The sequence below is a fragment of the Mus caroli genome, chromosome 19 (assembly GCF_900094665.2).
Source record: "Mus caroli chromosome 19, CAROLI_EIJ_v1.1, whole genome shotgun sequence".
In the NCBI taxonomy this organism is placed as follows: Eukaryota; Metazoa; Chordata; class Mammalia; order Rodentia; family Muridae; genus Mus; species Mus caroli.
This window is the reverse complement of record NC_034588.1, coordinates 43,818,149-43,845,996: the sequence shown is the minus strand read 5'-3', so window position 1 is coordinate 43,845,996 and position 27,848 is coordinate 43,818,149. Positions and strand designations below refer to the sequence as shown.

Below are 27,848 nucleotides of genomic sequence, written 5' to 3'. Positions count from 1 at the left end.
GGAGGAGGGTGGGAGGGGGAAGGGAAGGAGGGGAGAGGGGAGGGGGAGGGGAGGAGGAAGAGGAAGGGGAGATGGAAATTAGATATCCTCAAGATCAAACTTGACCCAAGGAACTTAATATCCCTCATCAGCAGGAAGTAGTCTAACAATAATGTCACCCACTTTCCAGCCCTGCCTTTATTTAGGGATCTCTTTCCTTTCCCTCCATCCTTTTCTCTCTCTTCTCTAATGTTATGGGGTTGAAAGGATGGAAAGGAGTGGAAAAAAGAAAAAAACCCAAAAAGTAGCAAAAGACAAGCTACACCCAGGCACAAGTTTCCTGTTTTCATATTTTTTTTGTTTTGTTTTGTTTTTCGAGACAGGGTTTCTCTGTGTAGCCCTGACTGTCCTGGAACTCACTCTGTAGACCAGGCTGGCCTCGAACTCAGAAATCCTGTGCCTCCCAAGTGCTAGGATTAAAGGTGTGCACCACCCTTGCCTGGCAATGTCTTCTTTGTCTTTCTCCCCAGTACCCAAGCACTGGGTCCTGTTCACAGAGACTCTGTCCCTGATAGTTAAGTCATTTGCCTACAGCTTCTTGTCTAATGTTATCATTTTAATTGCATGTTTAAGACTTTGAGACATGGAAGTTAGTTATAAAGAATGGGTTTTGGGTTGGCCTGGACTACAGAGTGGGACCCTATTTAAAAAAAAAAAAAGAGTGTAATAAGGATTTAGTTCAAGTTGTTCCCAGCTGGTCAGCCAGCTGTCCCTGTGCTGCTGGCTAAGGAGTCCCCTTTCATTATCCTGCTCTTGGCACCACACGACTCTGTAGAGCCTCAGTCCCCAAGGTCGCAGAGAATCAGGTTACTCAGAGGCACAGACAGCCCTGCTCCTCTGCTGGAATCAGTAGCCTTCCAGTCCTGAGAGAGAAGTGGGCCACTCATTCAACACCTTTCCTTTGAAAGAAAGATGATTGCAAGGAAACCTCAGAAGGGTGCAATCACTCCACCCTGAGTAGTGACACAACCACGCACCGATTTCTGAATAGGCACCATGCACACAGCACACACATATGCTGAGTTGGTTTTGCTTTGTTTTGGTTTAGTTTTTTGGTTGAGACAAAGTCTCAAAATGCAGATCCCATGGACCTGGAACTTGCTGTGCAGACCAGAACCATTCTCAAAGTTTTATCAATTCTACTTCATCTGCTTCCCAAGTGTCAGAATTACAGCGGATCAAACAGAGGCAGCAGTCCTACCAGGCAAACTCCCGGCCCAGCAGGTGGCATGTGTCTATAATCCCAGCACTCAGGAGGCTGAGGCAATAGGATCGTGTGTTCCAGGTCGGCCTATGTTTCATAGTGAGACCTTGTCTCAAAAGGCAAATAAAGAAATAAATACATAAATAAGAGCAGAGGTTCCATGAACAATGAAGCTAACTTGTCTCAGAAATATCAAGTCTTGTATATTTATTTTTTATTTATAACTATACATAGTATGCACACACATATATATGTGTATATATATATATATGTGTGTGTGTGTACATACATATGTATATATATGGGGTATACGTGTGTGTGTGTGTATACATACATATGTATATATATGGGGTATACGTGTGTGTGTGTGTATGTGTGTGTGTTTGTGTGTGTGTGTACATACATATGTATATATATGGGGTATACGTGTGTGTGTGTGTGTATATACATACATATGTATATATATGGGGTATACGTGTGTGTGTGTGTGTGGATGTGTGTGTGTTTGTGTGTGTGTGTACATACATATGTATATATATGGGGTATACGTGTGTGTGTGTGTGTGTGTGGAGGGTATGTGTACATGTGAGTATATTGCCCACAGAGCCCAGAGAAGGTGTTGGATCTGGAGTTACAGGAGAGTGTAAGTTCTGCCCAATGTGGGTTCTAGGTACCAAATTTGGGTCCTCTGCAAGAGCAGTATGAGTCCTTAACCACTGAGCCATCTCTCCAGCTCCTCAGACCCTTTTAAAAGAAAAAGAATGACCAGGGCGGTGGTGGCACACAACTTTAATGCCAGCACTCGGGAGGCAGAGGCAGGCGGATCTCAGAGTTTGAGGCCAGCCCAGTCGACACAATAAGTCCCAGGATGGCCTAGGCTACACAAGGTTGTCTAAAAAGACACCCAGAAGAACCCCAAGGATATAACTACAAGCTTCTAATTAAGAAAAAACTAAGATAGAAGCTACTGATATATTCTACAAGCATCTTCCAATTGCAAGTTAATACATCCTCACTAGTGTCTAAAAGAAATATGTTTTCTAGTCATCATTAAAAAGAAAAGATGGACTTTAAGGTTCTCCCTTAGGAGCTGGAGAGACGGCTGGGTAGGAAGAGTTCTACCTGTTCTCTCTGAAGGCTAGAGTTTGGCTTCTGGCCTCAAATGTTGGGTGGGTCGAAATCACCTGCAATCTAGCTCAAGGGAATCTGGAGCCCTCAACTGGCTTTCATAAGTGTACACACACACACACACACACACACACACACACAAAATAAAATCTTATCTTTTAGATTTTTTAAACGTCTGTGAGTATTTTGCATGTATGTACACCTGGGTAGCACATGTGTGCCTGGTGTCTGAGGAGACAGTGAGCCCTCCATTTGGGTGCTAGGAATCCAACCTGGGTCTTTTACAGCAACACGTCCTCTTAACCACTGAGTCAACTCTCCAGCCCCCACAGATAAAAATAAAAGCTTTAGAAAAACATTTCAAAGGAATTTTCCTAGAGGTGGGTGTATTGGTTACAGTCCCAGCTACTGAGGAGGCTGAGGCAGCCTCAGCAACACAGTAAAAGCTCACGGAAGTGAGCGGGTGGGTGAGGAAAGGGGATGGAGTGAAGGAAGGAAGACAGACAAAAGGAAGACAGAGGGGGTGGGGGTAGAGGGAGACAGAGGGGGAGGGGGGGATCACCCAGACTTTGAAGACCTTGTTGGAGGACACAGCCTCAGAGCCCTAGCATGTTAGGGGTTGAAATCTCATCTCAGACAGCACCACACAGAAAATCTATATGTTCCTGCCTTCAAACACACAGCAAATCTATACATCCCTACCTTCACAAGCTTTCTCTTCTATCCCTCCCTGTTTCTCTCCCTAGAGAAGCCTGGCTGACCCAGGCTTCAGGCAACAAAATGTGATCGCCACTTTATCTTGTCCCTTCATTGAGTTTTTCCAATAAATATATTTTACAGTTGTATTAGGAATTAAAAAAAAAATCAATATCGCTAAAATGAAAACAGGGGCTAGAAAGATGACTCAGCAGTTAAGAGCACCGACTGCTCTTCCAGAGTTCCCAAGTTCAATTCCCAGCAACTACACAGTGGCTCACAACCATCTGCAATGGGATGTATGCCCTCTTCTGGTGTGTTTCAAGACAGTGACAGAGTACCCATATACATAAAATAATAATTTTTAAAAATGAAAACAGAATTTTAAAGTTATTTTACTTTTTTTTTTTTTTACAATTATTTATTTATTTAGAGAAAGGGTCTCTCTGTTACGCAACTCTGGCTGGCCTGGTTGCTATGTAGACCAGACTGGCCTCAAATGCACAGAAATCCACCTGCCTCTCTGCCTCCCAAGTGCTGGGATTAAAGATGTGTACCAGCCAGGCATGGTGGCACACACCTGTAATCCCAGCACTTGGGAGGCAGAGGCAGGCGGATTTCTGAGTTCAAGGCCAACCTGGTCTACAGAGTGAGTTCCAGGACAGCCAGGGCTACACAGAAAAACCCTGACTCAAAAAACCAAAACCAAAACAAAACAAAACAAAACAAAAAACCAAAAAACCAAACCAACCAAACAAAAAGATGCGTACCACTCACTGCCCCAAGCTTGAAAACACAGTTTTTTGTTTTTTAAGTTTATAGCCATCCTCGTACCCTCAGATATTACTGTCTCCTTAACTTGTGGTGGGCACACTTCTTGCCTTCTTCTTTGCTGAAATATTTCCCAGTAAATAAATACACGTGGCCATAGGCACATGGCTTGCCACACATCGTGTGGTACCAGCACCTGGGCTGACCTGAAACTTCCTCACCTTAGTCCAGGATAGACCTTGATCCAGCTGTTCCCAAACTGTCCTCCTGGAGTGTTGTCCACTCTTTTCTAGAAAGTTCTGAGGCTGGAAAAAGGCTAGGGACCCTAAAGCCACCCCACCCTGCAGACTAGAATGCATTATCCTCCAGCCAGTTCTCTCCTCTTTGTGACACCCCAGATCGTGAGCCAGGACAGTCCCTTTTTTTGACCACAGCCAGTTAACTAAGGTTAAAGGCATAGGAGGCTCCCAGCCTTCTCCCTTGCTTTGTCTTGAAGAGTAAAAAATAAAATAATGACTGCCCTGAGAACATGGGCCCCGGCCCCGGCCAGATGGCCTAATTCCCTGGAACTTTTGGGAAAAACAACCACAAAATGTTTCAATGTCCCAGGTGCCTTGAAGTAAATATCCACCCCTAGACTTCCCCTATTTCCTCTCCGATCCTCCCCCTAGGTTGTGTTTTTTGCCTTTATAAGCCTGCTGGAAAATAGGGTCACGGTCAGACTCCTCTACCCCTGCATGGTGTATGGGTCTCAACCTCAGCATGCTGGTTTGTGTGCCATTAAAACCTCGTGTGTTTGCAGCAAGCTTGACTGTTGTGGCTTTCTGGGCTCTCGATCCCTGATACTTGAGTGAGGGTCTCCCTTCAGGGGTCCTACAGTCTCACCAGGCTGTGACCTCAAGCCAGACACGCAGGTTTTCTGAGGTTACGCTGGAAAATGTGGCATGCGTTGGTAAAGATGTTTGTTGTGTAAAGCTGACAACCTGAGTTCAGCCCCCAGAACCTGCAGTGGAAGGAGAGAACCAGCTGCCCAAAGATGTCCTGTCACTTCCACATGCATGACATAGCATAAATTAAAAAAAAACAATTATTTTATGTGCATGCATACTTCTGTGCATGTATATGAGTGTCAGTTCTTTTAATGTGGCAGATGTTGCCCTAGGTTACATTAGACAGTTCTTCGGGTCTGGACCCAGATACCAGTCCTTTGTTCAATGTCACTCTTGCTGGCCTCCAAGGCCTCCCATGGCCCTTTTCCCTAATTCTGTCTCAGAGGGGCAGGGGCATCTTATGCACAATAATCATACGTAGGCAAGGTGGCGCACGCCTGTGATCCCAGCACTCAAGAGGTGAAGGAAGGGGAATTTCTGTGGATTGTGGGCCATCCTAGGCTACCAGTGTGACCCAGTCTCAGAAAAGCAAAAGTGGGGGGTGGAGAGAAAATGGCTCAGCAGCTAAGAGCACTTACTACTCCTGCAGAGTACCCACGTTTGGTTCTCAGCACCCACACAGCAGCTAACAGCTGTCTCTAAGTCCCGTTCCAGAAGATCTGAACCTTCTGACCTCTGCACAAATAAATATACACACAGGCTAAACACCCATACACATTTTTAAAGCAATAATTCAGAAATGAGGCCCACATTTTGTTGTTTAATGTATGAATAGTTATTAAATTTACAGGGCATTGTCAGTGCTAGGCGTAAGCGAGACTGTCCCACCTGGGGAATCCAACCCATAATCAGCCACCAAACCCAGACACTATTGCATTTGCCAGCAAGATTTTGCTGGCAGGACCCTGATAGAGCTGTCTCTTGTGAGGCTATGCCAGTGCCTGGCAAATACAGAAGTGGATGCTCACAGTCATCTATTGGATGAAACACAGGGCCCCTAATAAAGGAGCTAGAGAAAGTACCCAAGGAGCTAAAGGGGTCTGAAACTCTATAGGAGGAACAACAATATGAGCTAACCAGTACCCCCCAGAGCTCGTGTCTCTAGCTGCATAGGTAGCAGAAGATGGCCTAGTCGGCCATCACTGGGAGGAGAGGCCTTTGGTCTTGAGAAGATTATATGCCCCAATACAGGGGAATGCCAGGGCCAGGAAGCAGGAGTGGGTGGGTTGGGGAGCAGGGAGGGGGAGGGTATAGGGGACTTTCGAGATAGCATTTGAAATGTAAATAAAGAAAATATCTAATAAAAAAACTAAAAAAGAATTTTTACAGGGCATATTTGGGATAATCTGTCTTAAACTACAGGCTAAAATGACCTTAAAATTCCTTTTACAGATCTGTGTGTTCCCTCACACAACAGGGCAGGGTGTCTAGGATTCTAGGAGGGAGCAATAGGAGGTATTAGTCCTGAGAGAGAGAAAGAGAGAGAGAGAGAGAGAGAGAGAGAGAGAGAGAGAGAGAGGCAGAGACAGAGAGAGACGGAAAGGGACAGAGAGACAGAGAGAGACAGAGACAGAGGAAGGAGGAGGAGGAGGAGAAGCCGGGCAGTGGTGGCACACGCCTTTAATCCCAGCACTTGGGAGGCAGAGGCAGTCGAATTTCTGAGTTCGAGGCCAGCCTGGTCTACAGAGTGAGTTCCAGGACAGCTAGGGCTACACAGAGAAACCTTGTCTCAAAAAACCAAAATTAAAAAAAAAGAAAAAAGGAAAAAAAGAAGGAGGAAGAGAAGAGGGAAGGGGAGGGGAGGGGAGGGGAGGGGGAGGGGAAGAAGAGAAGAGAAGAGAAGAGAAGAGAAGAGAAGAGAAGAGAAGAGAAGAGAAGAGAAGAGAAGAGAAGAGAAACAAAGATCAGATAGAGGCACATCCACACCAGAATGGTAGAATTGAGGAGATTGAAAAGAATAATAAGTAACCGAGAAAACCAAAGGGAGTGAGGCAGAGGTAGAGATGGAGAGAAGCTGAAGCAGGACCTACAGCCGGCTCAGTGCTTCCAGATGAAGGTGAGTCCCAGCCAGGCTTCAGGAAGAACAAAGCTAGAGATGAGCCAAAGGGGACCAGAGCATCAGTGTCATGAGAAAAGCGTTGCTTTCTCTTACTCTGGTTCTGCTGCTGGGTGTGTCTTTACCTGGTTGGGAGATCAACCCTCACATCTAGCAAAGGCTCCCAATAGGCAACAGTGAATCAGGCATCGAAAGGTCCGGGTGGGAGGTAAGGCTCCGCAGGTCACCACAGGGACTGGGACAGAGAGCCAAGTGTGAGCTCTCAGGGGGAAAGCACATGAGACAGGGGGGTGAGTGGACTCTGGGGGTGAGGGTAGTGTCAACAGAGGGGTGAAGGTGGGCAGTCACCGAAGGGGAAGTTAGGAGAGCTTTGAATACCAAGCTCAGGGGCTATAGGAGACATGGTCGCACTCGAGCAGGATACTGTGATGGTGGAAGAAGTGTTGAGCAATCCTGGGTCACTCGGTAGCTAGATCTCCACAGCAACAGAATAAAATGGAGAAGGAGCTAACCTGGTTACTGGTTACAGGGCATCTGGTTACTCTGTGTGGCCCAGTTAGCTTTTACTGCCAACACAGTCTAGAGCACTTGAGAATGGACTGAGGACCTGTCCCGACCAGACTGGCCTGTGAGCACATCTGTGGGAGGTTGTTTTGATTGTTAATTGCTGTAAGAGAGCCCTGTCCACTATGGGTGGCACCATCCCCTAGGCAGACGGTCCTGGGTTGTACAAGCCAGTTAGCCCAACATAAACCTCTGTGACCCGGGAGAAGGCATTCCTTCATGGTCTCTGCTGCACTTTCTTGGCTTTGGTGTGAGTTTCTTGGTCAGAAGTAACGCTGTGTGGAATAGCAAGCAGACCCGCCTTCGAGTTCCCTCTTTAGTTTCCACCCTGACTTTCCTCAAGGATGGACTGTAACTTACATAGACCCTTTCTTTCTCCACGATGCTACTGGTCAGTGGGTTTTATCACAGCAACAGAAGTCAAGCTAGAAACCCGTGTGATATCTCCTGTCTTTGCTTACGCAGCACCCTCTGCTGGAAGGCCTTCTTCGTCTCCCAGCCCTTCTGAAAGCAAACCCTGAGATGGGACTCCATGCTCTTCCTCAGCATCTCCGCTTCTAGGAGGCCTCTGGGAAGGAGTAGACACCCCTCACCTTCCATGCAGCCCAAAAGCACACAGGAAATCCCCCATGAGCTGTGCTGTCAGGTTTTGGCTCCAACAGAAAATACAATTTTGATTTCATCCATGTTCTGTGTCACCACACCCAGAATTTGCCTGTCCCCAGGGAGCCTCATCTACTGTCTACCCGAGTATACAAACCTTGATAGGGCCCATTTGCCTAGTGATGCTTCAGTCTGGCTGGTCTTAGTGTGGCACGCCCCACAGAGGAGGGAGTGGTAAGCACCTGGTGAGAGGTGTCTTTAGAGAAAGCCTGCCTCTATCTTCAGTCTTCATTGCACCTTAGAGGCTGGGTTGGAGGATCCTGTGAACCCTGGGGCCAACCCTGAGTGACCAAGCCTCCGTGTCGCACCCACAGCTGTGTCCACGCAGCTACAGTCATGGATAAGTTCCGGATGCTCTTCCAGCACCTCCAGTCCAGCTCGGAGTCGGTGATGAATGGCATTTGCCTCCTGCTGGCTGCTGTCACCGTCAAGATATACTCCTCCCTTGACTTCAACTGTCCCTGCCTCGAGCGCTACAATGCCCTGTATGGCCTGGGCCTGCTGCTCACACCCCCTCTGGCCCTCTTCCTCTGTGGTCTCTTGGTCAATAGACAGTCTGTATTGATGGTGGAGGAGTGGCGCCGGCCAGCAGGGCACCGGAGGAAGGACCTGGGCATCATCAGGTAGGGTCTCACATACCTCTCTGCTACCCAAGGCAGTTGACATCAGATATAGTCTTCCTGGCTCCAGCTGGTGACTGACAGCTAAAGACGTTCTGCTCAGTTTCCAGCTCCCATCTGAAAACACGTTCCTGTGTGTGTGTAGAGGTCAGAGGAAAAGTTCAGGAGTTGTTTCCTTCCACAATATGGGCTCTGAGGATTGAACTCAGGCCATTAACCTTAGCAAGTAGCCCTACCTGTTGACCTGTCTTGCCAGTCCTGAAAATATACATTTTTGTTCCTAACAATTTTCACCTTTCTGTGGCCAACTACTGTAACCATAAGAATGATTCGGGATTTCTAAGAATTACCCAGGTCACACCAGTTCCATTGAGTACATAGTAGGTGTGTTTGTTTGTTTGTTGCATGTAGCAAGAGACAATCTTTATGTAAAGCTACATGTATTTCCTTTCTTGAAAGCACCAAGAGACAAGCACCTTCCCTGTTGTAGCTCTATGCCCTCAGGGTCTGGCACATACATACAAGTCAGCTGACAAAGAGCAGTAGCTCCTAATACCCGTCGGCTGTCATTAATGCCTACCTGGGGCCAAGGTCCACTCTGCGGAGTCCTTTGCGGGTAAGGCGTTTCTGGATTCACCTCCTTTCCAGAATGATGTGACATTGACACATAGACACTGAGACCCTTGGCCAAGCTCTGAGGATGCAGGTCAGTTGATGAAGTGCTTGGCTAGAATGCATGGTGGCCTGGCCTGGATCTGAGCACTGCATCCTCCAGATGGGATGGCACACTCCTGTAACCCCAGAGCTCAGGAAGAAGCAGCAGGAGTGTTAGAAGCTTAAGGCCATTCTCACCTACTACACCGAGAGTTCCAGGCCAAACTGGGCTATAAGGCCATGCTAGTGTGTGAGAGAATGTGTGTGTGTGTGTGTGTTATATGTGTGTCTGTCTGTGTGTGTTTGTGTGTGTCTGTGTATGTCTATGTGTGTCTGTGTGTCTGACTCTGTGTGTGTGTCTCCATGTGTATCTGTGTGTCTCTTTTTATATATGTGTCTNACTCTGTGTGTGTGTCTCCATGTGTATCTGTGTGTCTCTTTTTATATATGTGTCTGTGTATGTGTCCTTGTGTATGTGCGTGTCTCTGTGTGTGTATGTGTGTATGTATGTATGTATGTATGTGTCTGTATATGTCTATGTGTGTCTCTGTGTTTGACTCTGTGTGTGCATGTCTCTATGTGTATCTCTGTGTGTCTGTGTGTGTCTTTATCTCTATGTGTCTGTGTATGTGTCCGTGTGTATGTGTGTGTCTCTGTGTGTATGTTTCTATGTGTGTCTGTCTCTGTGTGTGTACCTGTGCATGTCTCTGTATATCTGTGTCTGTGTGTGTGTGTGTGTATCTGTTGGTCTCTCTGTGTCTATCTATCTTTCTGTCTTCTCTTTCTCTCTCTCTCTCTGTATTTGTGTGTCTGTGTGTGTGTGTGTATCTGTTTGTCTCTCTGTGTCTGTCTATCTTTCTGCTCACTCGCTCTCTCTCTCTCTCTCTCTCTCTCCCTCTCCTTCCCCCCGCCCCGTGTGTGTGTGTGTGTGTGTGTGTGTGTGTGTGTGTGTAAATCCCAGCTAAGCTCCCACAGCTAGGAGGCAGGCACCCTGCAAGCTCAGTTCTCCCTGACTGCAGCCACACACAGGCTGTCCCTTGGCACCTCCTGTCTTTGCTTTCAGGTACATGTGTTCCTCTGTGCTGCAGCGAGCTCTAGCAGCACCACTGGTCTGGATCTTACTGGCCCTCCTTGATGGCAAGTGTTTTGTGTGTGCCTTCAGCAACTCTGTTGATCCTGAGAAGTTTCTGGATTTTGCTAATATGACCCCCAGGCAAGTGCAGCTCTTCCTAGCCAAGGTGCCCTGCAAGGAGGATGAACTGGTGAAAAACAGCCCTGCCCGCAAGGCAGTGTCTCGGTACCTCCGGTGCCTGTCACAGGTAAGTGGGTCCTGCCCAGGCCTCAGTGCTTCAGATACTGTGCTGCCCAGTGTTAGGTCAATTTCACAAAAGCTAGAGTCATCTGAGAGGAGAGAGTCTCAACTAAGAAAATACCTTCATTAAAATAGGGTTGTAGGCAAGCCTGTTGGGCATTTTCTTTTCTTTTCTCTTTCTTTTTTTTTAAAGATTTATTTATTTATTTATTTATTTAATGTATGTGAGTGCTCTGTCTGCATGCCAGAAGAGGGCATCAGATCCCATTATAGATGGTCTTGAGCCACCATGTACTTGTTGGGAATTAAACACAGGACCCTCCAAAAGAGCAACCAGTGCTCTTAACCGCTTAAGCCATCTCTCCAGTCCCCATCTGGCATTTTCTTGATTAGTGATTGATGTGGGAAGGCACAGACCATAGTGGGTGAGATCATCACTGGACTGGTGGCCCTGAGTTCTATAAGAAAGCAGGTTGAGCAAGCCATGGGGAGCAAGCCAATATGCAGCAAGCACCCTTCCATGGCCTCTGCATCAGCTCCTGCCTCCAGGCTCCTGCCCTGTTTGCGTTCCTGTCCTGGCTTCCTTCAATGAAGGATTACGATGCAGAAGTGTAAGCCAAATAAGCCCTTTCCTCCCCCATGTTGCTTTGTCCATGGTGTTTCATCACAGCAATGGTAACCCTGACTGAGGTAGATATCCTGTGTGGCTTTGGAGTTAGTGCTGAGCGGGGTCCATGTGACTTCCTGAGGATGCTCCTCAGTTCAGGGGCCATAACCAAGAGCAGAAGGTGTAGAGAGATTGGAACCACTATCCTTGAGAGGTGAGAGCCCTAGGCCATTGATACCAATTGACCCAGAACAGGTACCCAGGCACCTGGCCTCCTGAAAGTCCCAGGAGCTGGATGGCAGAAGAGTGGAGCTGGTAGTGTTCTGCAGCATGTGCCTCCCACTGCAGACAGGAACCTTCTTGAAAATCTTGATGCTGTTCACTAAGTACTTCCACACCAGGCGCTGTGTTATGCATTCTCTGTGCATCTGTTTGTTTAACTCTTAGAACAACTCTTTGAGATGCAGGCAGTTCTTTGTTGTTTTGTTTGTTTGTTTGTTTGTGTTTTGGTTGTTGTTGTTGTTTTATTGGTTTTGTTTTGTTTTGTTTTGTTTTTTTGGTTTTTCGAGACAGTTTTTCTCTGTGTGGCCCTGGCTGTCCTGGAACTCTGTAGACCAGGCTGGCCTCGAACTCAGAAATCCACCTGCCTCTGCCTCCCAAGTGCTGGGATTAAAGGCGTGCGCCACCACGGCCCGGCAAGCAGTTCTTAACAACCTATGTTTCAGATGAGGTAACGAGGCTCTGAGAGTTTTAGTTCACAAGGCTAAAGTCACATAACCAGTAACAGGCAAGGCAAGCTCTGGGTACCCGTCATTGGTCTCTCTAACTACATCCTTATAAGGAAGATGCTCATTGGATGCTTGGATTCTTACTGGCTATCCTTTCTACTATACGGAAGCATCCGTGACTCCACCCAGGCTCCCAATTCCACCACCACCACCACCACCACCAACGCCTGAGCCAGCCGTGTCCATCACAGAGCATTTATGAGCCCCTTACAAACAGAGAAGCTCCAGGACTCCAGGGGGCCCTAGACTCACCTGTGAAGGGAACAGAGGGCCTCCGGGAAACACTATATTCAACTTGCTTGGTGGGGAGCCTGGGTGTGACTGAAAAAGACGACTGTAAATGGTGGGAATCTCGTCTACAAGTGATGGGGATTTTCATGTTTGTGAATCTGGGTGGGTGGGGTGGGGAAACATGGGCTTTGGAAACAGACAGGAGGAAGGTTGGGCAAACATGGGCTTCAGCACTAGAGAATGTCTTCTAGTTTCCCCCACGGATGGCCTAACACTTCCCTTTTGTCCCTACACCCAGCTTAATAGCTCACAAAATATAGCATCATTGCAAGAATGCCTGGGAAATATACACAAGGCCGGGTGTCTTAGTTAGGTTTTTACTGCTGTAAACAGACACCATGACTAAAGCAACTGTTATAAAAACAACATTTAGTTGGGGCTGGCTTACAGGTTCAGAGATTCAGTCTTTTACCATCAAGGTGGGAGCATGGCAGCATCCAGGCAGGCATGGTGGAGGAGAAGCTGAGAGTTCTACATCTTCATCTGAAGGCTGCTAGTAGAAGACTGGCTTCTCGGCAGCTAGGATGAGGGTCTTAAAGCCCTACACCCACAGTGACACACCTATTCCCACAAGGGCACACCTATTCCAACAGGGCCACACCTCCTAATAGTGTCACTGCCTGGGCTAAGCATATACAAACCATCACACCGGTAAAGAGATGAGATGGTTGGTGTGTATAGGTGAGTGAGCCATAAACAGACTGAAGAAGAATATGGATGCTACGGTGAGTTTAACTAACTGCTTTGGCTCCTGCTGGGTTGCACGTGTGCACAACCAGTCTGGACTTGTGAATGAAATCTCTCTCTCTCTCTCTCTCTCTCTCTCTCTCTCTCTCTCTCTCTCTCTCTCACACACACACACACACACACACACACACACACACACACCAGTTAATTTTACTATGTCTTGACTGGCTCAAAGGCTGGACAGTTCTAATCCTCTGCCTGGCTAGCATACATTTCCCCCTGGGCCAACCCAATTTAAATCTATGTTTTATCTTTGCTGTCCTATAATCTTCTGGGCAGCCCCTCCCATAGGGTCACATTCCCTTTTCCACCTACATTTTGGATGAATTTTCTTCTACAGCTCTAAATCGGATCCATTTCCCTCCGAGACATAGTGCTCTCTTCCTTTCTTCCTCTCTTCCAGTTCCTAGACCTGGCAAATTCCCAAGCCCTGCCTCAGTCTACCTGCCCAGCCATTGGCCGTTGTCTCTTTAATGATTGATTAAAAACCCAACTGGGTACAAGGATCTTTAGCGTTTGGACACACAGATTTCTGATTTTGGGGACCGGATTAATTCAAAGCATTAGAACCAATCCCCAACGTCTGGAGGCACGAATGGATAGGAGGATAGGTGGGCGGCTAAAAGGAAGGAAAACGGAAAGAATGGACAGGTGAGACAGTGAGAGGAGGGACGACTGGATGAATGGGGGCGGGGGGAGATGTGGGTAGACGGATGAACCTGGAGGACACGTGGCAGGATGGTGACTGAATGTGAAATGTATGGATGTGATAAAGGATGGAGAGAAAACAAAGGGAGGAGCCTTGGAGCACACACCGTGTGCAATACCAGAGCGCTACCACATCTCACTAAAGCCTTCTCGTCCTCCAGGCCATCGGCTGGAGTATAACCTTGCTGGTGATAGTGGTGGCCTTCCTAGCCCGCTGTCTGAGGCCCTGCTTCGACCAGACCGTCTTCCTACAGCGCAGATACTGGAGCAACTATATGGACCTGGAACAGAAGCTCTTTGATGAGACATGCTGTGAGCATGCGCGGGACTTCGCACACCGTTGCGTGCTGCACTTCTTCGAAAGCATGCAGAGCGAGCTACGTGCCCTGGGGTTACGTCGGGACCCAGCTGGTGGCATCCCAGAATCACAGGAGTCCTCGGAGCGCCCGGAGCTCCCGGAGGACCCGGATAGTGGAAGCCGGAAGGCCCACCTGCGCGCGATCTCCAGCCGGGAGCAGGTGGATCAGCTTCTAAGTACCTGGTACTCCAGCAAGCCGCCGCTAGACCTCGCAGCATCTCCCAGGCGCTGGGGGCCTGGCCTCAATCACCGCGCCCCTATAGCTGCTCCAGGCACCAAGCTATGCCACCAGCTCGATGTATAGGGATCTTACAAGGCTCCAACAGCAGCAGTTTTCCGTGTCAAATCCCTATGTTGACACAGGTCTGGAAGCCAGCCTCCCTTGTTCGCATCCTTCCCAGATAGCCCAGTAGCTACCTAGTTTCTGGGTATGTCCTCCTCTGTGGAGCCCGTTCCCTCTGGACCCTGATTAAGTTCGGATTCTTATTCAGCGCATTTAGACTGAGTCCCTAAATCTATCCTTTCCTTCCCTCCCTTCTTCCTCCCTCTTTTCTTTCTCCCTCCTGCCCTTCCTTCCTTCCTCTCTCCTTTCCTCCCTTTCTTCCTTATCTTTTCCTTCTCTCCTCACCTCGCTCCCCATCTCTTTTGAGGAAGAGTCACACTTCAGCCGTCTAGCTGAAGATGACCTTGAACTCCAGGCCTGGGATACACGGCTAGCCTCCTGCCTCAGGCTCCCTCAGTGTTAGGATTAGAGGTATGAGATGCCACCCCCCAATTTCCAGAATTTCGTCTCTAACAACCCCCCCACACACACAATACTGGTTCTTCTAGTCATTGGATCAAACTTTGAGTAGCCACAGTCTGAATAGATCTGTTGTGGATCTGGATCATAGACATTGACTCAAAATTTAAAAACAAAAAAAATTCTCATAATAATGTCACGTGAAGGCGTGATTATTAGTGTCCTGCTTTAGATTTAAATTACATTATGTATGTATGTATGTATTGTGTGTGTGTGTGTGTATTGTGTGTGTATGTGTGTGTGTGTACGTGCTTGCACACACATATGCCTTGGTGCGTGTGTAGAGATCAAAGAACAACTTGTCGGAGTCATCTCTCTCATTCTGCCATGTCTGTATCAGAGATCAAACTCGGGCCATCAGGCTTGGCAACAAGTACGGTTACCTGCTGAGCCATCTCACCGCCCTTTCTCTTTGTTTAGGATTTATTTTATTCTGTGTGCACGTGCACGGGGAGGCAGTGGGCATAGGCACATGACTGGCCACAGAGACCAGAGGTGGTGGATCTCCTGGAGCTGGAGTTACAGGCAGTTGTGAGCTGCTTGACATGGGAGCTGGGAACCAAGCTTGGGTGCTTTGCAAGAACGGTATGGACTCTCAACCACTGACCCATCTCTCCAACCCCACTCTCCCCATCTGAAAGCCTTACTCTGTAGCCTTAGCTGACCTGGAGCTTGTAGTGATCTTTCTGGTTCAGCTTTGTGAGTCCTGGGGCTACAGGTGTGCCAGCACACCCTAGACCCTAGACACTCTCTCTGTCTCTTTGTCTTTTTGTCTCTTTGTCTCTCTCTCTCTCTGTCTCTGTGTGTCTGTCTGTCTCTCTCTCTCTCTCTGTCTCTCTCTCTTGTGTGTGTGTGTGTGTGTGTGTGCATGCGCGCGCACTTGCGTGCCCACATGCACATGTATGAAATATGATCCCATGAAACTTAGTTGGCCTCCAACTTTCCGGCTAGCTGAAGGTAACCTTGAGCTTCCGACCTCCCTGCCTGCACTTCCTGAGTCCAGGAATTACAGATGTGCCCCAGCTGTGCCTAGTTTATGCAGTGCTGGGGTGGAACAAAGCACACACTAAGCAAGCACTTGGTCACCTAAGCTACATTATTGCACCATTGTTTGAGAAAAAAAAAAAAAAGCAATCCAAGAGGGTGTTGACATTGCCCAAGGTCACCAGCATAGGGGCTGGTACTGAGTGCCAGGTTCCCTGGCTCTGGGTTCTGCTCTGAGCTATGACACCAGTTTACTCTCGATCGTTTTATTATCCTTCAATTCCCTTGTTGGGTTTCTTGCTGCTTCTACCAGGGTTCTCATAATAGGTTCTAGCAAGCTCTGCTTGGTAAATTCCCCATGAGCCCCTCAGGTACTAACTCCTAATGGCCACTCCAGATAGTTTCCACTTTCCAGACTGGTGGAATGTGTGCCCAGCATGACTGAGGGTCATTGTATAAACTGGACATGGTGTGTACACTTGTTTCCAGCACTCAGGATGTGGAGGCAGGAGCACCAGATGTTTGAGGTTGTCAAGGCCAGCCTGGGCTACATAAGACCATGTCTTAAAAATAAACAGATAGGGCCGATGAGATAGCTCTGGGAGTAAAGGCAACAGCTGCCAACCCTGCAGACCCGACTTCAGTCCCCAGAACCCATGTGATAGTAGAGAAGCTACTCTTGCAAGTTGTACAATGACTTCCACACACATCCCGGGCAGTCACACAACACCCTCTCAACACACAGTAAATAACTGTTTAAAAAGTTCTTAAAAATAAATGAGAAAGAAAAGTGCTTAAAAACAGCTAACATTTTCCTGTGGTGAACCAGTTTCCAGCAGTTCTGTTTGTAGCTCCCCAAAGCTAAGCCTGGTCCGGGCTCTTTTAAGCCAGCCGTCTGCCCTCGAGCTGACAGGGTTGCCTCTCTAGCCTTTCTACCACCATCTCTGCTGCCTGCTGCCCGGATCCCCAGTCAGCAGCATCTCCTTCTTAGGTGGCCTCTTCCAGTGAGAGTCCTAGCTGCACCCCCAGCTTGGTAAGGATGTCTCCAGAACCTGGCAAGGTCTAGCCTGGGGACAAAACCTGTGAAACACAGATCTGCTAGAAAAGTCACTACTTAGTCTCTGACAGCACAAACAGGGAGAGTCGGGGAAAGATTAAGCCCGTGGGTTTCTCTGAACCCTCATGACTCATTTGTGCCCAAATGCAGATCTGAGTTTACTGCAGTCTCTTCTGCTTCCTCTGGGCCCTGAGCAGTGTAGATGCCCCTGGATGACCCTCCTGGGACCTGGATCATGCCACTAAGCCATTTCTACATCCTGGGTTCTTGCTAAGGGGCCTGGTAAAACCAGAAAATCAAAATCGCTGCAGCTCAGCTCTCCCCAGCTTCCTGACTGTGGTCAAGCCATGCAAATGTCTGCAGTAGCACGGGACACAGGACATGATTTAGGCAAATGGTTAGAGAGAGTGGCAGAGAGTGGAGAGAGAGCTTGATGATGGGCCAGCCTCCGTGGGTGAGTGACTACCCTGGGACAGGAGGCAGGGAGATGGCAGCAAGCCACCAACGGTAAATGTCACTCCTTCCTCCTTACATCAAGCATTTATAGACACCGCCTGCATACACCACTGTAACAGGAAATATGGAAGAGGCACTTCATAGGTGATATCGAGGAGTTTGCTGCTTAAAGGGACAGAGATGGGTATAGAAATGTTGATGACTTAAAGCAAACAATGCGACATAATAGAGGTAAGTCAAGTACTGGGAAGCTTTGGGGGTAGGCAATGAAGCTCTAGACTGAAGGATAGTGACGGTATCATGTGACTGGGTCTTAAAGGACAAGTCATTTGGAAAGCAAAACAAAGAGGAAACAGAAAAGACACACGAGCATGGAGTCCAGAAAGGGCCTGCTGCATTTGCTTGTGAAGCAGATACTCATGAGGTGCTGGGGTCCAGAGTGGAAGTGCAAAAATGAGAGGTAGGGACAGAATGAGTGAGGTCACAACAAAATGGAGCTGCACACATGCAACCTCACACAAGGAAAGGACGTTGGCCAGAGCCTGAGAAGTTTGCCTAGTGATGGCCCCTGAGCCCGATAACACCTTGAGCCTCACCATGAGCCATCTCACCTCTCTTAAGGCCCCAGTCTGTATAGCTGCACACCCTCAAACCTCTCTGCCGGCATAACCTACGCTACCTTTTGCCCACATCATTGCAAGTGTGAGATGCTGCCAGCTACAGGTGGCACCCCAACTAAGAGTGAGGGACACAGGTCACAGGCTCCTCTCACTCTTAAAGACCCTTCCTTTCAAAGAGAATAGCTAAGCTATCTTGGGGACCCAGGCACATTGCTCAAATCTCAGCCACTCCTGGGTTCAGCCCCCTGTCTCTGTCCTGTACCCAAGGGAGATGCAACATTCCAACTGAGCAAGGAAGGTATGTTCTGTATGCACCTTTATCTTATGCAGCCTGGGCACTGCCCCCCTCATTTGCTCCCAGGAGGAGAAACCGTGGGAATTTCCACGGATCATTTAATACTCTGTACTATGTACAGGGGACTGAAGGAATAAGCACGTGGCTACTGGCAAGGACAAGCAGGAGATGCATGCTCTCTGGGATTCGTCTAGGTGAGGGGATGCTGAAGGCTACGGGAATGGAGAGGGCTGTTGAGTGGGGGAGGTTGGCGTGAGCATTAGGGAAAGGAAAGGAATCAGCCAAAGAGAGAAAGGAGCAACAACCAAGAGGCAGAGCGTGCAGAGAGGCCAGCAAAGTAAGGGGGTCTCAAGGAGGATTCTGTAGGACTCATGTGGATCCCTGGGCAACCGTCCCTTCCAGAATTGTAAAAGAAGCCTAGAGGCTTCAATCCTGTTCCAGTTGGTGGTCCTGATACAGGGACGACCATGCGCATCCCTGTGTGTGGAAAGAGTCTGGGACTGAGGACCACATGGGAAGCAGAGGGTTCATAACTACAGGAAACACTCCCACTGCAGAGAGGCTCTTAGAAAAGGAAGGCTCTCTGCTGTGTCTCCTGCTGCACCCAACCCCTCTCCTTCCTTGAGTCATGATCTCTGTTAGGAGAGGTGAGGGTAGGGGTTGGGGGATCCTGTCCCAGAAGGTCTAGGGGAAACCAGTGGTAAATGGATGGGAGTGACAGGCAATGGCAGAACAGAGGTGACACTGGGCTGCCTGCCGGTAGCAGCTGCCTGGGCAGTGAGCTCTGCACACTCACCAGGCCCTGATCCCTCTTCTGCTCACAGACTCTCACTCTGAAGGGAAGTCTCCTGTTTGAGTCTGAGTTCTTATCTCCCTCAAACTCGTCCTTTCCTTGGATCTACATTTGGGTATTCACGCGACACCGATTAAATGAACAGCTATTAAGTAACAGGAACCCACAATGATAGCTCACAACTGTTTGTAGTCTGTAACTCCAGTTCCAAGGAGCCCACTGCCCTCTCCTGAGGGCAACAGGCACTGGTGAGGTGCACATATATACACGCAGACAAAATTCTCATACACATAAAATAAAATATGTTAAAAAAAAAGAATAGTAAACAAAATGAATGCAGACTTGTATGGACCTGAGCCCCAGATATTAAATAAACATCCTCTCAGCATAGCTAAGTTTGAAGTAAGGGGGCTGAAGAGATAGCTCGAGGGGTCAGAGAACTTGCTGGGCAAGCTTGAGGACCTGAGTTCGAATCTCCAGCACCCACGTAAGAAGTCCTACTTGGTTATGCATGCCAGGAACCAAGGAAGGCAGAGCCAGGTAGATGCTGAGAGGTCATTGGCCAGAAAGACTAGCTTAGAGGGTGAGCTTTGGGTCAGGAAGAGAATCTGTCTCTAGGCAGTAAGAATGACAAAGGAAGGTGCCCAGCAGCATCCTGCTCTGACCTCTACCTCTGCATGCTCATGCCAGGGTACAGTCATTGTCTCTCTGTCTCTCTGTCTCTCTCTCTCTCTCACACACACACACACACACGAACACACAAATACACACACACACACACAGCAGGGGCAGTAGAGGGTGGACAGAAGCAGGCACAAATAGACAGAGATAAAGAAAAGGAGTTGGAAACAGAGACACAAAGACACTTAGCTAAGCTGAGAGCTCAAGAAGACCCCTCTAAAGAGGGATCATTATCAGCCTGGTATAGGGTTCATCCCTGTAACTCCGCACTTAGGAGGCAAGTGGATGGTGAGTTTCAGGTCATTAATAACTCGTCTCAAAAAATATAAAAATATAAAGGGGAAGGGACAACATTAAAGTGGATTTTAGCCAGGTATGGTGGTGCATGCTTTTAATCCCAGCATTTGGGAGGCAGAGATAGGAGGATCTCTGTGAGTTTGAGGCCAGCCTGGTCTACAGAGAGAGTTGCAGGACAGCCAGGGCTACACAGAGGAAACTCAGTCTCAAAAAACAAAAGAAAATAAAAGATATATTGGAGGGGCTGGAGAGCTTGCTCTGAGATTGAAGGCACTGCTTGTTCTTCCAGAGGACCTGGGTTCAATTCTCAACATCCACCTGGTGACTCACAACTACCTGTAGCCTCAATCTTAAGAGATCTGAGGGCACTCCACCAATATGTGGTGCACAGACACACATGCAGACAATTACCCATATACAATCAATCAATCAATCAATCAATCAATCAATCAATAGATAAATGGTTTTCAAGACAAACAGGAACATCTGTTAGGAAGAAGTCGTGACACTTCCCTGAACCATAGAACGCACTAGCAGACTCTGGGGTGGGAAGGGGTTGTCCTGTTTGAGGAGTAAATGGAGGCTGGCAGCTAAAGTGTAGACCTGTGAAGAAGAGAGGCCACAGCACCAACCCTCACAGCACTGTGTAGGGCCCACGAGTGACTGCGGTACATCAAGACTTTTCAAGCAACATTGCCAGTAGAACTTGTAGTTGCAGACGGCTCCCGCAAGGTACCTTTCAACCAGTCTGGAATTCTTGACATACCATTGCTGCAGACGGGCAGCTGTGTCTGACACTTGTACACAAGATAGAGATTCCAGATGGCGCTGGAAACCTCTTTTGGTTTCATGACGCATCCAGGGCCACCCCATCCCCATTCAGTCCTGGGAGCAGCTGTGCCCCTGTGCCTATAAACATTGCAATGGAAATCCAGGGGCAGGCAGACACCTCTCTTGATGAATCTCCCTCATACGGTTCCCTTCTGATGACCGTCTTCTGGAGGAGTCCGTAACAATGGTCTTCCAGGGGCCACCAACCCAGGGACTCCAGTTGTCCCAGAGACACCTACCCTCATGGTTGAGGGAAACAATATTCTTCCCTGCCATGTCCTATTTGTGACACAGTAGCCTTTCCATGCAGTAGACAAACTGATCCAACCAGAAGGTAAGTGAAAACACAAACAAACAAACAAACACGTCCTCTTACCCTTCCTTCCTTTTACCCTCTGCTCCCACCCACAAGTGCTAGCCTGGGCTCAAATCACACTTCTCCACCTATGACCTCGGTGGCCTTTAGCTAACAGATTACTCTCTCTGAGCCTCAAGCTTCTCCTCTGTAAAATGATAAGATCCCATCCGACAGGATTGTCTGAGGGTTACACACTGCATGTAAGGTGCACACAAGCCAGCTGAGTTCATGATAGTTCTTGGGAATGCAGGCAGATGGCTACCGCAGGTACCTAATGTAATGTGGTTACATGCACATGTCTGTACCCAGACAAAAGCCACCCAAGTGCATGCATGGTCAGTCAGAAACACAAGGAGATGTTCTTTCTGATGTTCTGCCTCAGCCTCTCCTTGCCGCAGACAAGGAATCATCCTGTTGGATCTAGATCTGACATGCCTGTCTGGAGGCTGCAGGATCAAAGGGGGGCCTTCCCCTTGCGGCTCAACCCATCACCTACGGGCCGGGGGTGGAGAGGTAGAAGAAGAAGCCTGGCAAGAGTTTGCCACCCATAACTCACAAATACAGCCACAGCCACAGAGACACAAACATGAAACAGGCTGAAACCCTAACTTGGGCAACCCGTCCCATCCGACTCCAGCGCCAAGTATGATGACATAAACCTTAGCACCCAGGAGTCTCAGACAAGACCATCAGGAATTCTAGCTCCTTCTTGGCTACATAGTGAGTTGGAGACCTTGTTTCCAAAAGAGAAAGAAAAGAAAGTCCCCCAAGTCCAGGTTGTTTTACTGTAGGCCACACTTACATTGTATTTTTTTGTTTTTTTGTTTTTGTTTTTTTGTTTTTGTTTTTGTTTTTCGAGACAGGGTTTCTCTGTNCTCACTTTGTAGACCAGGCTGGCCTCGAACTCAGAAATCCGCCTGCCTCTGCCTCCCAAGTGCTGGGATTAAATGCGTGAGCCACCACGCCCGGCCCACACTTACATTGTAACATCTTCTCTACATAACACATTGTAACACCTCATCATCTCTATATAACACTGTCACATTGTAATACCTGCCCCTCTGCCATCCCTTCTATGAGTAACATCCAATCACCACTGCTTGGTGCAGCTTTTAGCACCACCATCATTTCCATGTCATCTTACTATCATTGTCTCAACTGATGGAGTTGCTCCCTGGGGTCCTGGCGGTGTGGAGACGGATACAGAGAGAAGACAGGCTTCCCCAGAGCCCAGTGGCCTCTCAAATTCCAGCTTGTCTGCACCTCTTCCTCCCTCCCACACCCCAAGAAAACTGGTCCTCATCAGGTGCAGCTCTGTAGCTCTCTAGGCTGAAGGCAGCTGGAGAGAAGGGGAGGGAGGCTAGAAGGAGGGACACAGTCCTGGCTGTGCCCACAGGATTGGTCACGCTGCGCCCTCTCTGCCAGCACCTGTTTAGAAGGCTTCTGAAAGTGTGACCTCATCAAGTACCCTGAGCTTTGCTAGTCCAGCCAGGACAGCCCAGTCATAAGGTGGATGCCTAGTGGGCAGGGTGACCTACTGGACTGTGTGGGAGGCCACAGTGAGAGGCGACAAGGCTGAGGATCCCCACGGAACACAATGGATAAGTTTCGGATGATCTTCCAGTTCTTGCAGTCCAACCAAGAGTCCTTCATGAATGGCATCTGTGGCATCATGGCGCTGGCCAGTGCCCAAATGTATTCTGCCTTTGACTTCAACTGCCCCTGCTTGCCCGGCTACAACGTGGTCTACAGCCTGGGCATACTGCTGACACCTCCTCTGGTGCTCTTCCTGCTTGGTCTGGTCATGAACAACAACATATCCATGCTAGCTGAAGAGTGGAAGCGCCCCGCAGGTCGCCGGGCCAAGGACCCAGCTGTTCTACGATACATGTTCTGTTCCATGGCCCAGCGAGCTCTCATCGCCCCTGTCGTCTGGGTGGCTGTCACACTGCTGGATGGCAAGTGCTTTCTCTGTGCTTTCTGCACAGCTGTACCGGTGGCCACACTAGGCAATGGCAGCCTGGTGCCAGGCCTGCCTGCTCCAGAACTTGCTCGCGTGCTGGCTCGGGTACCCTGCCCTGAGATCTATGATGGGAACTGGCTGCTGGCCCGAGAGGTGGCCGTGCGGTATTTGCGCTGCATCTCTCAGGTGAGGGGGCTGGGTCTCTTCACAGGGTCCCTGTGGGAAAGTCCCTTCTCAGAGTGGGGTTTTCCCTCCGAGGGCTGTGGGTGGGGGCATGCATTCCCAGCTAAGACTCAGAACAGAGCCCATGTCTTCTGTCAAACAGGGTCACCTGGAGAGAGTAGATGGCTCACCTCCTCCATCCTTAGCTCAGATCTGAGAGGCTGAGAGATTTGCATCCATTTCCTCTCCCAGGCACAGGCGATAGTGAGGCCAGTGGGTGGCTAAGCCATTTGGGTACATTTCCCTGGCAAATACTCCCAGCTGGTGCCTGCCTGCTTCAGGAGTGGGAGCTGAGGGTCTGGGGTCTGGGTATCTTGAACAGGATGGGTGAGAGAGATGGATGCTTGGGATGAGATTTAAAGGACCAGACATCTGGGCATCCTACTCTGGAGCAGGGAACTGTGTGGTGTTGGGAGATGGGCTGGAGGCACACTCTGCTCTGGCTGGTACAGACCCCTGGCTCCCATCTTGAGAAAGGAACTTATGCATGGCCTCAGTCACCGCCCAGATAGCCTAGAGGATCTCCCACCATGAGTGTCTAAGCCACTCTCTACCTCCTCATCTGGGGACCCCTGTCCCATCATCCTATGCCTCAGACCCAGGAGTACCTGTCACTCCACTTGACCTTTACGCTGTCACACTGTATGAGTTGGAAGTTCCCCTCCCCAAGAAGCCACAGGCAGCCGGATTTGCAGACAAGTCCCGTGTGACTTGTAGACACTGAATTCCGAACTCACTTTAGAATTAATTGACTTTATCTAGAAATCAAAAATTGTCAAAGAGAAAAAGAATCAGATTTCTAGCTTCACGTGGAACATGAGACAACCCAAGACCTCTGTAACCACAACTGCTTAGTGAGCAGCACGGGAGGGAGGCCCCTGACTGAGTCACTTGCTCTGTATTTTCCCACCCATCCCCACGGCAGCCATTGGGTACCATTAACACCCCCCCACACACACACACGCCCTCTTCTCTGTGCAGAAAGGGGTCTGACCTGCAGACACGCAGGGGTGTCCCGCTCTGTGCCCCATGGTGCATGTTCGAGTTTGAGGACTATCCAGGGTACCGCTGGAACTCCTTGAGAGTCCACGCTAACCCAATGAAAGAAGTGCTCACCTTTAATCCCAGCACTTGGGAGGCAGAGGCAGGCAGATTTCTGAGTTCGAGGCCAGCCTGGTCTACAGAGTGAGTTCCAGGACAGCCAGGGCTACACAGAGAAACCCTGTCTCAGAAAAACAAAAACAAAAACAAACAAAACAAGACAAACAAAAAAAGAAGTGCTGGTGTCAGTTCCAGAAGCTGAAGGAAAGGCCCGGAGCTTGGAAGAAGAAGGCTGGTAGGCCTGGGGAGATCCGGAAAGCCTTCTGAAGAAAGAGGCATGGCCCCTACTGGTACCATTACCAAAGTCTAACAGAGAGTGCTATATGCAAGCTGTCTTTTTTTTTTTAAAGATTTATTTATTATTATTTCTAAGTACACTGTAGCTGTCTTCAGACACACCAGAAGAGGGTATCAGATCTCATTAGAGATGATTGTGAGCCACCATGTGGTTGCTGGGATTTGAACTCAGGACCTTCAGAAGAGCAGTCAGTGCTCTTAACCATCTCTCCAGCCCCACAAGCTGTCTTATAGCCACGGTCTGTTTAGTTCTCATAAAACCCTTGTGTGTGTGTGGTGGTGGTGGGGCACGCTATGGCTAGTAGCCCCACCCTGGAGGTAGAGAAACAGACACAGAAAGATCAAGTGAAGAAAGCCTCATGATGGGATGTGGTGTTAACTCCTGCCCACTGAGCGCCCTGCCAAAGCTGCACATTCTATGTTCCTGGGATCTGTCTCCTGTGAGGTGGAGTATATGGTTATTTTACACATGGGGAAATAGAGACCATGAGGTGGCATGACTAGGTCCATCCATGGCTGGCTTTCCTTGGGGAAGTCTTTGAAGGGTCTGGACAGGTAGGTCTGCTGATGTCCTCCTCTCCCCACAGGCACTGGGTTGGTCCTTCGTGCTGCTGACCACATTACTGGCGTTTGTGGTACGCTCTGTGCGTCCCTGCTTCACACAGGTCGCCTTTCTCAAGAGCAAGTACTGGTCCCACTACATTGACATTGAGCGTAAGCTCTTCGATGAGACATGCACAGAGCATGCCAAAGCCTTTGCTAAGGTATGTATCCAGCAGTTCTTTGAAGCCATGAACCATGACCTGGAACTGGGTCATACCCACGGAGTACTGGCCACGGCCACAGCCACAGCCACAGAGGCTGTCCAAAGTCCCTCGGACAGGACAGAAGAAGAGAGGGAGAAGTTGCATGGCATCACTGACCAAGGCACCATGAATAGGCTACTCACAAGCTGGCACAAATGCAAACCACCACTGAGGCTGGGCCAGGAGGCACCACTGATGAGCAATGGCTGGGCTGGGGGCGAGCCCCGGCCTCCACGCAAGGAAGTGGCCACCTACTTCAGCAAAGTGTGAGCTGTAACTGGCTGCAGAGGTAGGAGTAGAGATCTGAACCCATAGCCTTTTGCACCTCAAAGAAGAACAATAATTCTGAGGCATAGCCACAAATCCAGCCATTCACCTGCTGGCGTGAAAAAAGAAATTCCGAACTGACGGGCCTTGCTTACTTAGCTGCCCTGGAAGCAATGCTACCCTATGCTTCATCTCCTGCAGCTTCAGTATTGTAAGTGTTCAGATCTGGCTTATGAGAGCAGGATGCATGGCTGGTACCCAAGTCTCTTCCCAGGCCTCATCCTGATACTGTTCGTTCCATCCTTGGCTTGTTGGGGCTTAGGCTCCCAAAGCCCATACCCAGAGTTCCCTCTTGCTCTAGACTTCTCTTCCGCTCAGGCTCAAGAAACTGAGGACAGCTGGGCGGTGGTGGCGCATGCCTTTAGGCCCAGCCCTTGGGAGGCAGAGGCAGGCGGATTTCTGAGTTTGAGGCCAGCCTGGTCTACAGAGTGAGTTCCAGGACAGTCAGGGCTACACAGAGAAACCCTGTCTCAAAACAAAACAAAAGAAAGAAACTGAGGGCAAGCAACCCTCTCATGGTCTTTGCCAGTTTCTTAGGTAAAAGGGAATGGGATTCAGCTTGTGTGACACACCTCAGTGACCCATGATAAGATGATAAGACTACATGAAAGAGGCCAAGGAGTGTGTCCTGGGGCTGTTTGACAACTGAGGGCCTCCAGGTTTCCTTCACACCAATCCTCTTCACACACATTACAGGAAAACAGACCATCTGTGAGGCTTGAGAGCTAGAAATGGGAGCCAATGAACTCCTGTTTTCTCCAAGGCTCCCTGGAAAGTGTGCCCTGAGGTGTGATGAAGACGGGGGGGGGGGGGGGGGGGGGGGGGGGGGGGGGCAGTTGCCTAAGAGGGGAAGTAGCTAAGACCGAAGACTGGGATAAGGTTGGGTGAAAGGCTGACTCTACCGTTTGCAAAGTGTGTCCCTGGGCCAAGTGCCTTCTTTTTTTTTGGGGGGGGGAGGAGTCTCAGTTTCCTCATTCATGCAACAGGAGAAGGCTGCCTACCTCACTGGTTTACCTGTAAGACCCCCGAAGCTGGGCCTCCGCTCAAGTCCCGGGATGAGCTGGCCGGCACCCCAATGACTCGAGAGAAAACCACACCTTCCCAGGCCTCATCCTGATACTGTTCCTTCCATCCCTGGCTCGCTGGGGCTTAGGCTCCTAAAGCCTACACCCAGATGTGCAAGAGGTTTTATTATCTGAGGACGAACTCCTCGAGCTGTGCAGGGCAGGGGAGTTCTGCCGATGTCCTTGGTAAAATTACAATTATCGCATCTCTGGCTGTAAGGCTCAGAAACAAAAAGTTTTTTTTTTTTGCTGGCTATAGAGAACAAAGAGATTCTTTCTGGCTGTACTTTTAGAGATCAGGGAAAACAAGCTTGGGGAATGTCCAGGGGCTTTACCTTCCAGGGAGAAACGCTCTAAGTCGGGGTCTCACATACCATGTGTAAAAGTGTGTGGCATGTAGTGGACACTTGGGGCTGTGTGGTTAAGATGCTCATTCCTTTCGGAACTCATGACTGCTTGCTCTCCTCTCCCCTGACCCCGACCAAGGGATGGGACAGGACAGGAGGACTTTGCTGCTGTCTTATCCAAGAAAAGAAAGTAGAAGTGCAGACAGTTCCTTGTCTCCTGGCCCCATCTTCCAGCCCCTTGGCCTGCCTATCTCAGAGCCCACCTTCACTCTCAGCTGGGACCCAGGTGCCACAGGGAACAGGAAGTTGAACTTAACCCCAGACCCGAATAAAGGGACCAATGAATACAGACCAAGTGTGTGTGTGTGTGTGTGTGTGTGTGTGTGTGCGCGCGCGCGTGCTTGCACTTGCAGGGTGGGGTGGGGCACCCACAGGGGACAGGGTGCCAGAA

At 49.2% G+C, this 27,848-nt stretch overlaps 2 protein-coding genes across 2 annotated transcripts; both read left to right on the top strand.

The window, feature by feature from the left end:
- The first annotated feature begins 8,314 nt into the window (after nt 1-8,314).
- Nucleotides 8,315-15,030, top strand: Calhm3 (calcium homeostasis modulator 3). The gene is made up of 3 exons (XM_021151181.2): nt 8,315-8,634; nt 10,349-10,604; nt 13,900-15,030. The coding sequence occupies exons 1-3, from the start codon at nt 8,348-8,350 to the stop codon at nt 14,398-14,400; spliced, it is 1,044 nt and encodes a 347-aa protein (XP_021006840.1). The 5' UTR covers nt 8,315-8,347; the 3' UTR covers nt 14,401-15,030.
- Nucleotides 15,031-22,867: 7,837 nt separating this feature from the next.
- On the top strand, nt 22,868-25,929 carry Calhm1 (calcium homeostasis modulator 1). The gene is made up of 2 exons (XM_021151180.1): nt 22,868-23,419; nt 25,441-25,929. The coding sequence occupies exons 1-2, from the start codon at nt 22,868-22,870 to the stop codon at nt 25,927-25,929; spliced, it is 1,041 nt and encodes a 346-aa protein (XP_021006839.1).
- Nucleotides 25,930-27,848: the final 1,919 nt, after the last annotated feature.